At 45.1% G+C, this 15551-nt stretch overlaps 2 protein-coding genes across 5 annotated transcripts in view; both read right to left on the bottom strand.

The window, feature by feature from the left end:
- arhgef12a (Rho guanine nucleotide exchange factor (GEF) 12a) overlaps positions 1-8628 on the bottom strand; it is a 35222-nt gene extending 26594 nt beyond the window's left edge. For both annotated transcript variants that reach the window (XM_037462745.2, XM_037462744.2), the window contains exon 1: positions 7314-8628. In XM_037462745.2, the coding sequence (XP_037318642.2) occupies positions 7314-7345 (32 nt within the window). In that variant the 5' untranslated portion in view covers positions 7346-8628. The remainder of the gene's footprint in view (positions 1-7313) is intronic.
- A 1148-nt stretch (positions 8629-9776) lies between these two features.
- tlcd5a (TLC domain containing 5a) lies at positions 9777-15481 on the bottom strand. Of its 3 annotated transcripts, none has more exons than XM_037459166.2 (3): positions 14755-15481; positions 13364-13567; positions 9777-11795 (listed from the first exon to the last, which is right to left on the bottom strand). In XM_037459166.2, exons 2-3 carry the CDS (start codon positions 13557-13559, stop codon positions 11356-11358), a joined length of 636 nt encoding a protein of 211 aa, XP_037315063.1. In that variant the 5' UTR covers positions 13560-13567; positions 14755-15481; the 3' UTR covers positions 9777-11355. The 3 variants fall into 3 exon arrangements, with proteins under 3 accessions (XP_037315063.1, XP_037315046.1, XP_037315055.1); XM_037459149.2 differs by having other exon boundaries at positions 9777-11888; XM_037459158.2 differs by lacking the exon at positions 14755-15481 and adding an exon at positions 13733-14576 and having other exon boundaries at positions 9777-11888.
- Positions 15482-15551: the final 70 nt, after the last annotated feature.

Raw genomic sequence — 15551 nt, forward strand, 5'->3', positions numbered from 1 at the left:
TTCAGCCACCCTTTTAAAACTGGTCTGGGATTTTACCTCAAGCGTGTAATGATACAGTCTCTTGAACAGCCTGATTCATGCCTGCAGCCTCCCAAAAGGACTCTCTCATTCTCTCTCTCACACACACAGCACACGGACAGACACACTCCTTGTTATCTAATATATATATACCTGAGTCATACAATGTGGGTGCACGCACAAAAACCAGAGCCAGGATTACGTCACTGCTTTCCACTCCTTGCCACTGAGTGAGAAGTAGTCTCCACCCATGCAGCGGTGCTCCTTTAAAACACCGCCTGAATAGAGTTATACCAAAACACACCAATGCCTCCCAGCCATCTCTCAACGCACAATCACACAACGCAGTGTTCAGGATTTAAAGAAGGAGAACATGAAGTGAGTGTATGAGACAGTCGCTGAGAGACAGAGACAGAGAGAGAGAGACACACACACACACACAGACAGACAGAGAGAGACGTGGTGTGTGTTGGAGAGACAAGAGCAATAGCTCTGGAGCTCAAGCTACAGCCTCGGGGGGAAAACGGTGCCCTTTCTGCCCCAATAAACCTCATCAGGATTCCTGACATGAGGGCCGGGGATAGACATTTCTTCACGCTATGCTGTCCGCTGTCCTACAGCCCCGGCATGGAGAAGAGGTGGTTCAACGTGCTACACCGTCTACACCGCTGCCGGTCACGAGACTTGTCACTGACACCCAGGAGCTTTTCTCAACCACGGATAACTTCTTTGTACCGAGTGTCCTCGATTGAGCCGTTATTAACTCATGCACCACCGTATAAGTAATGTGTAAGAGTCTGCAAGAGGCACCTTGACCGGACTTGATCTGGTATCCTGCGGTGATTGCAAAAATGTGTTATTGGCTGCTGAAGGCAGACCTATGACGACATTTAAGCAGATGCAACTTGTAGCACATGAGTGATACGTCTCACCAAAGTAATACAACGTTCTATCTATTACATTGCCCACCCCCCACAATCTGAGGAAATCAAGCTTGGTCAATGTGAAAGAATTCATATTATATCGAGTGATTCATCAAACATTTTCTGGGACAAAAACCATCCAAACTGAAGTCTTTTAAGCAGAGATGATTTTAAGTACATTTCTCATGCACGCTTTACCCTCCTTTTCCACAAAATTGTTTTGACTCAGAACCTGAACCAGACTCTCAGTAGGTGACAGAACCTGTGCTGCGACACTGGTCTGGTAGAGAAAGAGAGGGGAAGTCCCATCGTGTCTAGTCACCTCAGAATGGGCAGAACCAGGCAGTTAGATTAAGATTAATCACAGTGCTGCAGCAGGCTCATGCCCTTCCTCTGCAACACGGTCTCTCCTTACACACAGACACCACATTCAGTTAAAGCAGCTTCTCTTTTGACAGCCTCGGTAGCGGACGAAATCCGCCCAATGAGCTACTACGCCTTGTTAAGCGTACCATTTTCTCTGATGAAGATTCCCCAGACATACATGTGCACAAAAGAACAAATCTGTATTGTATGTACACTCACCGGCCACTTTATTAGGTACCCCATGCTAGTAACGGGTTGGACCCCCTTTTGCCTTCAGAACTGCCTCAATTCTTCGTGGCATAGATTCAACAAGGTGCTGGAAGCATTCCTCAGGGAGTTTGGTCCATATTGACATGATGGCATCACACAGTTGCCGCAGATTTGTCGGCTGCACATCCATGATGCAAATCTCCCGTTCCACCACATCCCAAAGATGCTCTATTGGATTGAGATCTGGTGATTGTGGAGGCCATTTGAGTACAGCGAACTCATTGTCATGTTCAAGAAACCAGTCTGAGATGATTCCAGCTTTATGACATGGCGCATTATCCTGCTGAAAGTAGCCATCAGAAGTTGGGTACATTGTGGTCATAAAGGGATGGACATGGTCAGCAACAATACTCAGGTAGGCTGTGGCGTTGCAACGATGCTCAATTGGTACCAAGGGGCCCAAACAGTGCCAAGAAAATATTCCCCACACCATGACACCACCACCACCAGCCTGAACCGTTGATACAAGGCAGGATGGATCCATGCTTTCATGTTGTAGACGCCAAATTCTGACCCTACCATCCGAATGTCGCAGCAGAAATCGAGACTCATCAGACCAGGCAACGTTTTTCCAATCTTCTATTGTCCAATTTCGATGAGCTTGTGCAAATTGTAGCCTCAGTTTCCTGTTCTTAGCTGAAAGGAGTGGCACCCGGTGTGGTCTTCTGCTGCTGTAGCCCATCTGCCTCAAAGTTCGACGTACTGTGCGTTCAGAGATGCTCTTATGCCCACCTTGGTTGTAACGGGTGGTTATTTGAGTCACTGTTGCCCTTCTATCAGCTCGAACCAGTCTGGCCATTCTCCTCTGACCTCTGGCATCAACAAGGCATTTCCGCCCACAGAACTGCCGCTCACTGGATGTTTTTTCTTTTTCGGACCATTCTCTGTAAACCCTAGAGATGGTTGTGCGTGAAAATCCCAGTAGATTAGCAGTTTCTGAAATACTCAGACCAGCCCTTCTGGCACCAACAATCATGCCACGTTCAAAGTCACTCAAATCACCTTTCTTCCCCATACTGATGCTCGGTTTGAACTGCAGGAGATTGTCTTGACAATGTCTACATGCCTAAATGCACTGAGTTGCCGCCATGTGATTGGCTGCTTAGAAATTAAGTGTTAACGAGCAGTTGGACAGGTGTACCTAATAAAGTGGCCGGTGAGTGTATATTGATTTACATAATCAATTTAGTGCATGCACTGCAGCCTGCAGAATATCGTGGCTTTACTAGTGTCACGCTTAGCTCGAAGGCACTAGCCCAGTTCCCGGCTAAGAAACCCCTTACATGGACATGTGAAGGGATGACACTCGGGGAAGACGGCTCTCTGCCATTGTCCCATTGTTTACCTCTATTGTAATCCCGTCTTTTGTGAAGTGAAAGTAACATTTCAGCCCTGAAGCTCTGTCGGTCTAACAGGGCACAATTGTCGAGGGTGTCCAGAAGCATCACCATCACAGGGCAGGATGATAGACCCCGACTCCCCCAGCACTCGAGGAGAGCCGAGTAATGCCGAGACTTTACCCACAATCCAACATCACGACCCCAGAGGCATCGTCTATTTCTTCTCCCAACCCTGCTATCTCCCTCTCTTTTGCTATCTCAGTGGGCTTGTATTTCCTTTTAGCCAGGCTCGTATTGACTAAGATGAAGAAAATTATGAATACCCGCTAAAAGAAGCATGCCACACCACAGGGTGGGAGAACCATTTCCACCCCCGCACTTTTCATTCATACATGGCTAATTTATGACGGCAAATTTGAATACTCCCTACCATCGGGCACGATGAACATGCGGTGATGATGGCAGACACAGACGGACCGAAGCAAAGAATGGAATACGCGCTGGGTGCGATTGAGAGTGTGTGTGAAAAAGAGGGAAATGGGAGCTTGCATGAATGAACAGAGAGTATGGTGAGAGCTGGTGTGTGTCTGCCAAAGTGGCATCCAGGTGTGAGCAAAGTCTTCATCAGCTCCTCATTTACCTTCTGTAACTGGACAAAACGGAGAATTTTGGCCCGCCATTTCCGTGCCGACTTTCAGGAGTTATTCATTTGCAATAGACACAATTCAAGTGATATGGAAAAGCTTTGATTTCTGGCCTTTTGTCACATTGATAGGCAGAGGCAACTGCTGATCACCTGAACCAAAACGTGACTGTGTTGTCGCTAACAAAACTAATTTTCAGAGCGCAGCGTTAAAGACATGACGGATGAACTGTAAACGCAGCGGTAGTATAACTCCAGGGCGAATAGGTAGGTTTCATTGCACAGCCGATGGGTTGGAGTGCGTATGGTCTGGGACCCATGCTGAGTCTTCAACCAACCGGAAAACGTTACATGTGTAGGTCGGGATCTGGCTGCCTTCTCTTGTGCCAACTTTAGAGAGAACTGAGACAGGCCGCGGCTGCTAAGCGACTGTAATAAAATAATCTGACACTATCGCATCACTAAAACCTGGTCCGTGGGAAGAATTGTAAGGCTTAGACATATTTACCAATGACTGATATTTTCAGAATGAAGGAAAGATACCTGTTGGCTGTGATTGAAAGACATTAACAAGCAACAACCAAAGTTTAAGTTTAAGTTGATCTCAGGCCGCAGCCCTCGCGCCCTGAAAAACAGACGCCAACGCGCTGCCGCAGTTGGATTGAGCTCAATTTTAAAGCTGGTCTTCAGTTTGATTACATTGGACAACAATGGATTGGAGGGCGTGAAAAGGTTCCCCATGAACTGATATTTCTGTGTACACCATACTGCATCATGGCACCGCTCGTTAACAGGGATCTGCTTCAGGTGGCAAATCCTTTACACAGGGTGTGTTGTGTATAGGCATTCCTCTAAATAAAATGTGTTGTTCGACTACTTTGTAGAAAAAAGGCCCTTGATTTGAATTTAAATCAAAACATATTCAACGGCTAATAAATTTGAGTATATTCTGTGTTCTATCATTTAGAAGCACGGCCCCCTACGGCAGGGTAGGAAGATGCAGGGCTTGCACACTTCCTCGCAGCCTGCTCCATGATTACATTTATTTTGGATTCAAAAACAAAAGCATCTTTATGGATGAGATAGCACCTTTGTCATATTTTGGACCAAGAAATAATCTAAATGAACTAGATACAAACAACCTGGTAATATTTACGTTTGCAAGAACTTGCCGTGACCTTAAATTGCTTTAACAAAGTATTATTGGAAACAAATGCCTTCAGGCTACAACATGTAGGGTTTTTAAAGTAAGGAGACAACGGTTTGTTTGACCGTCAGTTCAACAAAACAAAAAATCATTTCAGAGGTTTGTTTAATATGAGTTATTTCCTAACCTACAAAAGATGGACGCTATCTTTCAGTAGCAGCAAGCCTGTTAAGTTGTATAACAACATTCTGCACTGCACGCTGTTCTGGGGCCTTTAAACTTCTGATCGGAGCTTAAAATGCCCCCTGGAAACTAATTTTAATGCACAGTCTAGAGCAGCTGACGCAGCTTCCCTAGTGTCAGCGCTGACTAGATAAGAGCAGAAGCATACTGCATTATAAGGGAGGGATGCCAAATACAGGAGACGCATACAAGCAGAAGTACTCGGGAAAACATCCATCATGAGGATTCCTTTACAGGACCGCAAAACATCAACTCCAGGGCCACGTTTTTACCCTTCGGTGGTATTAACAATGATCGGGACAACAATGTAGCGGAGTATCAAAAGATAATCATTTGCATTGCATATTTGACGTGACCCGTTTTAACACCAAGCCTGCCCTGTAACCAATCTACATTTACGTTCATTGATAACGAATCGATTCATAACAAACTTGGGTTGCAACAAACAAAGTTCGGCATTAACTAGCCACACCTGTACTAATGCAATGTAGCAATGAACACACACTCCAACCATCCGACCAGCCTCGCTGAATGTACCTGCCCTGCACTGGTGGAGGAGCATTCAGGGGGCAGACAGATTGCTCCCACTAAAGGCTATTGTTTACTATTAGTGATGTCACCAGCACCACTTCCCGAGAGGGCCTCAGGCAGGGGGAGGTAGGGGGGGGTGGTAAAAACGTGGGGATCAGCAGAACTCTATGACAAAAGGGCTAACAGCACACTAAACTGACCCATCGGCTGGCGGCCCAGCCCCAACAGACATTGGGCGCATACTCCCGCCATAGCCAAACGGGCAAAAACAGAATGCACAACACCACGCACAGAGGAGGCGAAAGCGAGGACAGGGAAATACTAGCAGACTTGAGGAAAGATGGGGGGAATTAAAATCAATAAAGTAATTATCTACCATTGTGTAAAACACACGTGAAATCAGCTGCCTCTCTCGACATATGTTTGTGAAACAAAGGCACACAGCTAGTTTTTTGCACAGTATGCAGTGGTCACCAGGTATAGCTTTTTACGTTGACATAATGGCTCCTACCATGTTGAATTCGTAGAAAAACCATTGTGAGTTTAAGGACACAGAAACCTGAACAAACAGATTCATATTAACAGATACCAACATACCGTTATTAAGGGGAAATCAATATACAACTAATTAGAATAGGACATTCAAGTCCTTATCTGCCGCGGCCAACTAGGATGACAAATATACTGTGTGGCATACTACACTGTGTAAAAGAATATATTAGATGCTTCATGGGATCAGGTATATCGCAGTGAGAACCCAGGGATCGGACCCCCTTGATTTGTTCAATTTACTGACCATCATCGCATCTGCACAAGTTTAGTTGCTCATACCATTGTGATTAAATATGTACATGTATACATTAACGTTTTGAATCACGCACAATAAACTGCACCACAATAGCAGTTGGTGTCAGCTACTGTTGCCATCATTGCAGTGGGGGAGGGGGGTCATTTAAAATGGGGTTGGGCTTTAGCCTCTAGCTCATGCACTAGCCAGGAGGATAGTTCAGATCCCAACCTGCAATAAAGCTCCCTCTCTGCAATGAATCTATTGCCCACATTCCACTGCATTCCTTTGCACTTCTTGCAAACTACCTGGGAATCAGGTAGAAAGGCTTGATGTAATACACTAGCCTTACCCTTTCACCGCCAGAGTACGTCACAAGAAAACCTCATTATTCTCCAGAAATCATAAGAGAATTCATTCTTGTACAGGTGCAATAACTGAATATTAACAATTTATATCGCAGAAGATTCTACCATTTAGTGGTTTTTCTTCAAATGTCGACCCATCACCCATCCCGCTGGTTTTAGCAAGTGTCAACTCGTTTGAATTTAAGTTGATAGATGCCTTACATAAGGTGATTAGTTGATGGAGTTACAGTCTTGTCTAAAGCCAGAGATTGTTTTAATAGGGGTAGGAGCAGGTTAACTTTAAAGGCTTAGCTGTAATGGGGATGTTGAAAGGTGCACATGGATGGCGCGCACGCACACACACACACACACACTCAGTGGCAGGCCTTCTCAATCCTTGGACAAGTACCACTTTAGTGTCTGCAGAGAACTCCCATTACCCATGCTGGGATCAGCAGAGTTTCCATCAAGATCTGATGTCCTTCCTTGGTAATTAGATTGTATAACATGGTTATTACTGAGCACAGCACCACACAGGATTGCTTTACTCGGACCGCGTTAAACATGTTTCCACCAGAGCGCTGTGACTGTGTTTCAAGAAACTTTTACAAACATATCTGTAATGACCGGGACTCTACTGGTGCCCGTGGGGCGCAGAAAGTGCATGTATGGAACATAAAGGCCTTGGCATACTGTACCTGTCAGTGAAGCTGGACTGTGTGTCACTCATTGGGCTTCCGGTTCTAGATTTGCAGCAAATGATATCCTATTAGCATTTTCCAGAGCGTGATGAGGCGATTTCCCGGAGCGTCCTTCTGTGGCATAAGTCTGAAGTAGGCAGGGATCTCGATTATGGTGTTGAAGGTGGATTATTCGCAGGACTCAGTTAGGTTGTTGAAGGGCACGTCCGAAAAAGAAAAAAAAATACTATTGGCTGTTAAATCAAACAGCAAGAAGTCGACAGTGCATCGAGGGGAAGTGGGGCGGGAAGGGGGGGGGGGTCGTTATTAGCTGTGCAGTCGGATGACTGTAAACAAAATGTTGGGGCAAAAATAATAAATACACTGCGTCAGCTAGCACAAGTTGTCGTGCATGTGTGAACTCTGCGAGTGAATCCTCTGCATTCACATCCCAGAGTGAAACGTGGACGCGATGCGTGTGCTGCGATGTAACCGACACCTTGGCCCCCCGCGACCCGGCTCGGTTCCTAAAAAGATCTCTTTAAGTCGCCGGAGACTCCGCCAGTCCCATTTGGTATCCCTCGTTCTCAGAAATGCCAGCCCGTGGCCGTGGAGAGGACTCTCCCGTGACCATGGGAAGGAGGTCGATACCCAGTTTTTAAGCGACGCGGCGTTACAAATTAGCAACAACTGCAGCTAACGTTGTACCGGTGTAGGACGTCAGCTACAACGAGCCTGAAACGGTTCGACGGTAGGGTCAAATAAAGCACAATGTTTCCTTTTTTTCGTTTTTTTTTATAGAAAAATCCTTCTCACGGAAAGCTGGCTGGCTTTGAATCTCGCCAGCTAACAAAAACAGAGGAGCTCTTTCAGCAAAAAAAAAAAAAAAAAAAAAAAGAAAGAAGAAAAAAAAAACTTTGCTTCGTATGCTCTTGTTTCGAGTGCAAACTAAGCAAAAGTCCCGGAGCCAGCCAACGACTAAAACATACACAAACACACGCACACAACACGGCGTGAATGTTGACTGGCAAGCGGAAAACGTCTCCGTGGTGTTGTCCTTCACAAAGTCTCCACGGGGGAAAGAGCATCCAGCGGAGTCGGGTTAGCACGGCGCGACGCTCCTTGACTCCATGTTTCCAGAATTCAGTTGTTTTCTCGGCAGAAATCGCCGTGGATGGCAAGCAGGCGAGCTACGCGGCCAGCTAACGGGACGGAAAGTAACCAACCCCGGCTCCTCCGCCGAAACCTGACCACCACCACGACGGCGACCGCGACAAACAAACACTTTTAGCGAATATAAAACGCCGTTTTTCTCCAACGCGAGGCGTTATTTGTACGAGGATGTAACTTGTGAGGGGGGGTGGGGGGGGGGGAGAGAGAGAGAAAAAGCGGTACCGAAAATCCCACTTTCTGCCGCTAGCAACGCCCTAGCCAGCTAGCTGTTGGGAGTCCAGCAGCGCGTCCACGAGCCACTTCCGCCGGGAGACGGGAAAACTCATTTTTGTTTCAGCATGTCGGGGAACACGGCTGGAAAAAAAAAAACAACAACACGATAAATAAAAATAAAAACAACTGTGTGGTGCCAGCTAATTCTGCGGCTTATTGTAATGGTAGAGAATGGTGGCATTTGACGTATGGCGTTTTTCTCTTTATGCATGGCATAGAAGTTATTAACAGTTACTAGGTAACTGTAGGAAGGTGTATGAAACAAATGATAGAGGGTCGTCACCGATTAGTCGACTCACTCCGATTAGTCGACTCACAGACAGAAGAGTAATCAGATGCATTTACATAACGTTATATATGTATATCTATACCCATGTTGTTTAATTGCTAAACATTTAAACGTTCACCTGCCTTACTTTTTGTGTTGTCCATGTTATTTTAAATCTGTTAATCTCATTTTCTTGATTTTTTTTTATAAAGAACTGTATGTATGAAGCTCTGATTTTTTTTTACCAGTTGATTATTTTATGGACAAAGCTCAAGCAAAAAAAGATAAGCAAAGTCATCTAAACAACTTCTCAGTGAGACCAATACAATCAATATGCATTGATCCCAGTAGCAGACCATTGAAGTAATATTATAATTAATGTTCGTTTGCATATTTGTATTTTTACAAAACTGAGAAAAAAAAGGTTTTTGAGATCACCACACCAAGAACGATGCAATGATAAACTTTTCTCCACTACTTAAATGAATCTGTTTTTTTCTATTCATTATCGCAGTATATATATATAAGTTAAACTTTGTGTGCTCCAGTACGTAAAATTATTATTTAAACCGCAGGATAAAATAAATATACACATTTTGTGAAATATGACACTGTTTTCAGATTAAACTGCTGTGTTTTTATTTTAGCACTGTCAAACGTTTCCTCATTTTGTCAATTCACGTGACACCATCGTGTGGACGTTTGAGGTAACTTCATCTCAGTCCAACAGTACAATACAATAGTAAGTATTAAATGATGCAAATGAGACTTATTCTTTAGTTTTTATTTAATGTATGTAGTTTAGCATATAACAATCGATTACATCTTTTTTTGACTTTACTCAGAGATTACAAAGACAAATTATTAAATCCCAAAACCCCAAATATTTCTTAATTACTCCTATGCTTATAGTGGAGGGTTTACAGAACAGCACAAAATACGAAAAGCCATCAGAACATAATGGAAGTACATTCAGATAACTAAGGCACACACCAATTTGTTTTTTTGCTTTCTAAGATAAAGAGTTAATGCTTAGAAAAGAGACCTTGTATGAGAGCTGCAAATCAAATATATGTACTGGAAAATAAAGCAATTAAATACGCCACTGCAGATGTCCAATAATTCTATGATAACAGACAAGATATGGTCATAATGAACCCTATAAAGTCCAAGCACAAAGACATCCAAAAAATCCCTTGTGTGTTCTTTCTGGACAAGATACGTATGTGAACTCTGCCACAACAAGATGGATATATTTATGGTGATAAATATTGAATTATGGTGAATGCAGGCAAAAATCACACAATAAATATAACAACTCTGAGAATACTCTTCACACTTAGATCCATAAATCAAACACAAGTATTTAGTACAATAGTGTTTGGAATGAGTGTAAAATTAGTTTTTTCACCTCAATATGTTCTCACTGACTAAATACCTGATAACTATCCGACATTTTAGGTGCTCAAACCAAAAGAAGAAAGCATGATTTCACAGATTTTCGTATTGTCCAGAGTCCGAGGCAACCTGGTTGGTCTTGGCGGTCACGTATGTTTGTCTCGAAGAATATAAGAGAAGAGCACAGACATCTCCAAAAAAAACAAAACATTTTACGCTGCTGGACAAACTAAATGTAACTTCAGTAGTGAAATGATCAGGACACGGTACAGACAGCTCACAATAGACTTTAATCATCCCGCCTTTGTGAGACTTGAAACACAACTCATATTATTTGGAAGCTAGTGGTACAGTGCCACGCACAACTTAACACACTGGTAATCGCATTACCCGCGTAGAGGTATGTAATTCAAACTGTTCCCTTCCCGTGTATCCCTTTACACAAGGGAAGTAACATTAAGCAAATCCTTTAGCGCAGGCTCTGCAACAAACGATTTAAGACAGTAAGCCAAAAATGTGCAGGAGTTGCCATGACGTAATCGATCACATCACACACTTTCTCTGGAGTCCATCCCAACTGTCCGGTGTGACTTCATGTCCCTGAGAACCACCTGACCACAATCCTAACATTTGGACATGACGGAAAATGTTTCACAAGGAGAGCATCACATGTAAACGGCCTCTTCTCCAGCATCCAGCTCTCCCTCAGAGCACCACCACGGCGACTAGGCCATCAAAGTGATAGTGATTCAAACATGTTTTCAGCTGCGATAGTGTAAAAATGTGTAAAATGTGTTCTTTCGTGAGCCCTTGCAGACAGGTGTCACGCGATGTTTCTCGACATGGAAAACTAAGACTTTGAAATATGCTTTTATTCAATATCAGTTCAACATACAAAAAGTTGAATTTCTTTGTTCTTTCTCTCTCCTCGGGAGAAGCACAAAGCCATCACTCTTTCTTCCCTTCGTGACCATTAGCAGCCACCGTCTCTAGTTGGTCCGCCTTGGGTCTGTGCCAGCTCCTGCTCTTCCGACGGGCGAACCGGACAATGTCCACCATAAACACCCAGGACAGAGCGTACATGGCCACTCCCCCGCACTTGATGAAGAATCTGGGCCTCGGGGAGATCAGCTCGCAGTACAGCATTGTGCCTCCCACAAAGACCCGCATCAACACAAACAGCAGCACAAACAGGACGTCCACGACGTCCCCCAGCCGCGTCCCGTAGCGCCCCGTCTGCTTGAGGAACCAGCGGGCCTGCAGGAGGGGGTTGGTGATTTCGCTGCCAAAGAGCACAGCGCAGGACTCGATGCCAGACTCCCCCAACCACAGGGTCAGCAGGATTCCAAGGATGCTCATGGTGTGGTGGGCCAGCATAACGGGTCCCTCTGTGCGGAAGTACACACACCAGGCCATGTCAAAAAGGAAGTATCCCAGGCTCACCACCATGGCGCTGACCTGCAGGGGGGTGTTCTTGGTACCTGGCATCAGAAATAAAAAATAATTATTGTTACAGGGGCACATCATTATTGATAAGAACCCATTTACACTGACCTAAAGGATAATTAGGAACACCATACTAATACTGTGCTTGACCCTCTTTAGCATTCAGAACTGCCTTAATTCTACGTGGCATTGATTCAACAAGGTGCTGAAAGCATTCTTTAGAAATGTTGGCCCATATTGATAAGATAGCATCTTGCAGTGGATGGAGATTTGTGGGATGCACATCCAGGGCACGAAGCTCCCGTTCCACCACATCCCAAAGATGCTCTATTGGGTTGAGATCTGGTGACTGTGGGGGCCATTTGAGTACAGTGAACTCATTGTCATGATCAAGAAACCAATTTGGAATGATTCGAGCTTTGTGACATGGTGCATTATCCTGCTGGAAGTAGCCATTAGAGGATGGGTACTTGGTGGCCATAAAGGGATGGACATGGTCAGAAACAATGCTCAGGTAGGCCGTGGCATTTAAACGATGCTCAATTGGCCCTAAGGGGCCTAAAGTGTGCCAAGAAAACATCGCCCACACCATTACAGCACCAGCAGCAGCAGCCTGCACAGTGGTAACAAGGCAGGATGGATCCATGTCCTCATTCTGTTTACACCAAATTCTGACTCTACCATCTGAATGTTGAAATCGAAAAACAGAAATCGTCAGACCAGGCAGCATTTTTACAGTGTCCAACTGTCCAATTTTGGTGAGCTCTTGCAAATTGTAGCCTTTTTTCCTATTTGTAGTGGATATGAGTGGTACCCGGTGGGGTCTTCTGCTGTTGTAGCCCATCCGCCTCAAGGTTGTGCGTGTTGTGGCTTCACAAATGCTTTACTGCATACCTCGGTTGTAACGAGTGGTTGTTTCAGTCAAAGTTGCTCTTCTATCAGCTTGAATCAGTCGGCCCATTCTCCTCTGACCTCTAGCATCAACAAGGCATTTTCGCCCACTGGACTGCCGCATACTGGATGCTCTCCCCTTTTCACACCATTCTTTGTAAACCCTAGAGATGGTTGTGCATGAATATCCCAGTAACAGCAGATTGTGAAATACTCGTGCATACGACCCGTCTGGCACCAACAACCAGGCCAAGCTCAAAATTGCTTAAATCACCTTTCTTTCCCATTCTGACATTCAGTTTGGCGATCAGGAGATTGTCTTGACCAGGACCACGCCCTTAAATGCATTGAAGCAACTGCCATGTGATTGGTTGATTAGACAATTACATTAATGAAAAATGGAACAGGTGTTCCTAATAATCCTTTAGGTGAGTGTATTTGGTCACATCTTGAATCAAAAACGTGGACACTGATAGCGGTTTCAAGCAGCATTCCTTCTCCTCGTGCTAAACAACGTTTGACAGTAAATGTACCTGCAACCATCCTGTTATCGTAGGTCACATATCTGATTTTTCAAACGAGAATGTTGATAGTTTGAGTTTCGATTCAGGTGTCCTACCTGGATACGTGAACGGCCAGGGTCCATCCACGTAGCCTATGTACCCCGTGATGCAGACGGCCAGGATGCCGTGTGCCAGCGTGACCAGGCGGCAGTTCCACTCGTAGCTCCTGGACCCGTTGAGGCTGCACAGGGCGAAGTAGAGCGAGACCCAACAAGAGATGCACAGGAGAACGCCGAGCACCACCACTGCCATCTTCTCTTCTGAGGACAAAACCAGAGAGAGGGGGGAACAAACGCTAAACCCACAAGTTGCACTGGCGGTAAGCTCTCGCCTCAGAAGTCATCGAGACAACGTTGGAATCGCGCTGCTCGGAAAGAGAGAAAACCGCAACAAAAAGGCCCATGTCGCGCCGTAATATCCCTTACAGTAGAAAGACACTGCATTACGCTCCTCAGCCTCGGACTGTGCAATCCTTTGTAAGAGAGCAACAATCCGCCTTTGCTTGAACTATAATAGCACTACAGTTGGCCCGGCCCAGGGGTCTGGTGGGGTGAGGGGGACGTCTCTTCGGCTGCCGTGACGTTTGTACTAGGAGGTGAGACCATGCCGACGGTCCCGGAAAACAAGATGTTCACTCGAGTGTCAAAGACTTGAAGCATTTCAAAAGGAGGTAAGAGGTTACTGGGTGCCGGGCCTCAGAGCGCTCTTGCAATCTTTCACTTCTAATTTAATGGCACGTGTGATAATGATGAAATGTATTGCTGTTGACGATGTCAGGGTGGCATCGTCACATTTGCAGGGATAACTGCATTTGTTTTAATTGTTTGGCAGCATGCAAAATAGGTTGACAACTATAACATTTACTTTATTAAAGATTTTAAAACGTTTAAAAAAAAAATAAGAAACCACTAAAACCTCAAATTGGAGATGCATGGAACGTCTCTGGTCTGCTTGAGAAAGGAAAAGAGTGATAAACGTACACAATGTACAATTTATGTGCGTTGGAGATGTGAGGATTTAGAGGTATTTGGTTGTATTCGGTCCACAGGTGACACACACACACAAAGAAAAAAGAAAAAGACACAAACAAATCCAACACGAAGGGATCTGGGCACGCAGAGTCAAACGAATACATAAAACAACACAAAGTGTAAAACCAGAGTTCACATATTTCACACGTCCACAGCGGTTTCCTTTCTGAACACGAGAATCACACGAGGCAGGTGACAATAACGACACCTGACTGGTAACGTTACGTTCAACCGTCGCTAATTCACCAGCGGCTGGTAGCCTCCAGCGGGGGGGGGGGGGGGTAGGTAGAGGATGCTCTCCCCTCCGGTAACGTGGCCCGGTTTTAGCTGCGTCGGTTATGCTAGCGCACACTGACCGGCGTAGAGCTAGCGGCCCGAAGCGCTAACGGGCGTCTCTTTCTGCGGGACACCATTACCTTTTTGGATCGTGGACACGTGACCGGCCTCTTCGTTCACATCCTGCGTGCTCGTTCTCCCGTGAGCATTTCTTTCCGCGAGGGTCTCCGAGGGAGGGTGTCGGAGGGTTTTTTTCTCCTTAGGGAGCGGACTCGGTGCCTGCTGTTTGTCTTCCTTCAATTGACCGCAGGCCTCTGCAGCATCCCTTACTGCCCGTCCCGCCGGGTTCCGCGACTCGTTTAGTCGGATTGCGGGGAATTTGGCCTGTTTTATTATCCTGCGGTAGAGAGATTACAGCGGGTTCATTTATTATTTTTTTAAAATAGAAAACATGTTTCCATCCTTCCTGCTAAGCAGTGGGAGGTCGCCTCATCTTTTTTGTTTTGTTTTTGCAGTGGCGACACCGTGCGGTCAATAGCAAGAACTACAAATACGTTGCTCAACGGCAGGGGGGACAAAATGGAAGGCATTGTTCATTCATCATTTATAATACTAATGGTCTTACATATGTAATAAGGGGCTGAACAGTAGTGTTACCTCCATGACTCGCTGTCCCACTCGCACGCCTTTGCTGCAGCCTAATTGTGCCTGACCTCCGGTGACTGTGTCAGTAAACTTATTTTTACCTATAAGCACAATTGTTTCTCAGGTAATAATAAATTGAACATCAGGGGGCATCTTGGTTGCCAAGGGTTATAAGATGCAGATTATGTCGCCCTAACATTCCCCATGGAGTGTAGTCTACAATCTTTTCTAATGATGGCCTGTCTCTTACCATCCATTATTTCTTGTTAGCTCTCAACTGTAAATTGTCCAA

This window comes from Pungitius pungitius, chromosome 3, assembly GCF_949316345.1.
Source record: "Pungitius pungitius chromosome 3, fPunPun2.1, whole genome shotgun sequence".
Classification (NCBI taxonomy): Eukaryota; Metazoa; Chordata; class Actinopteri; order Perciformes; family Gasterosteidae; genus Pungitius; species Pungitius pungitius.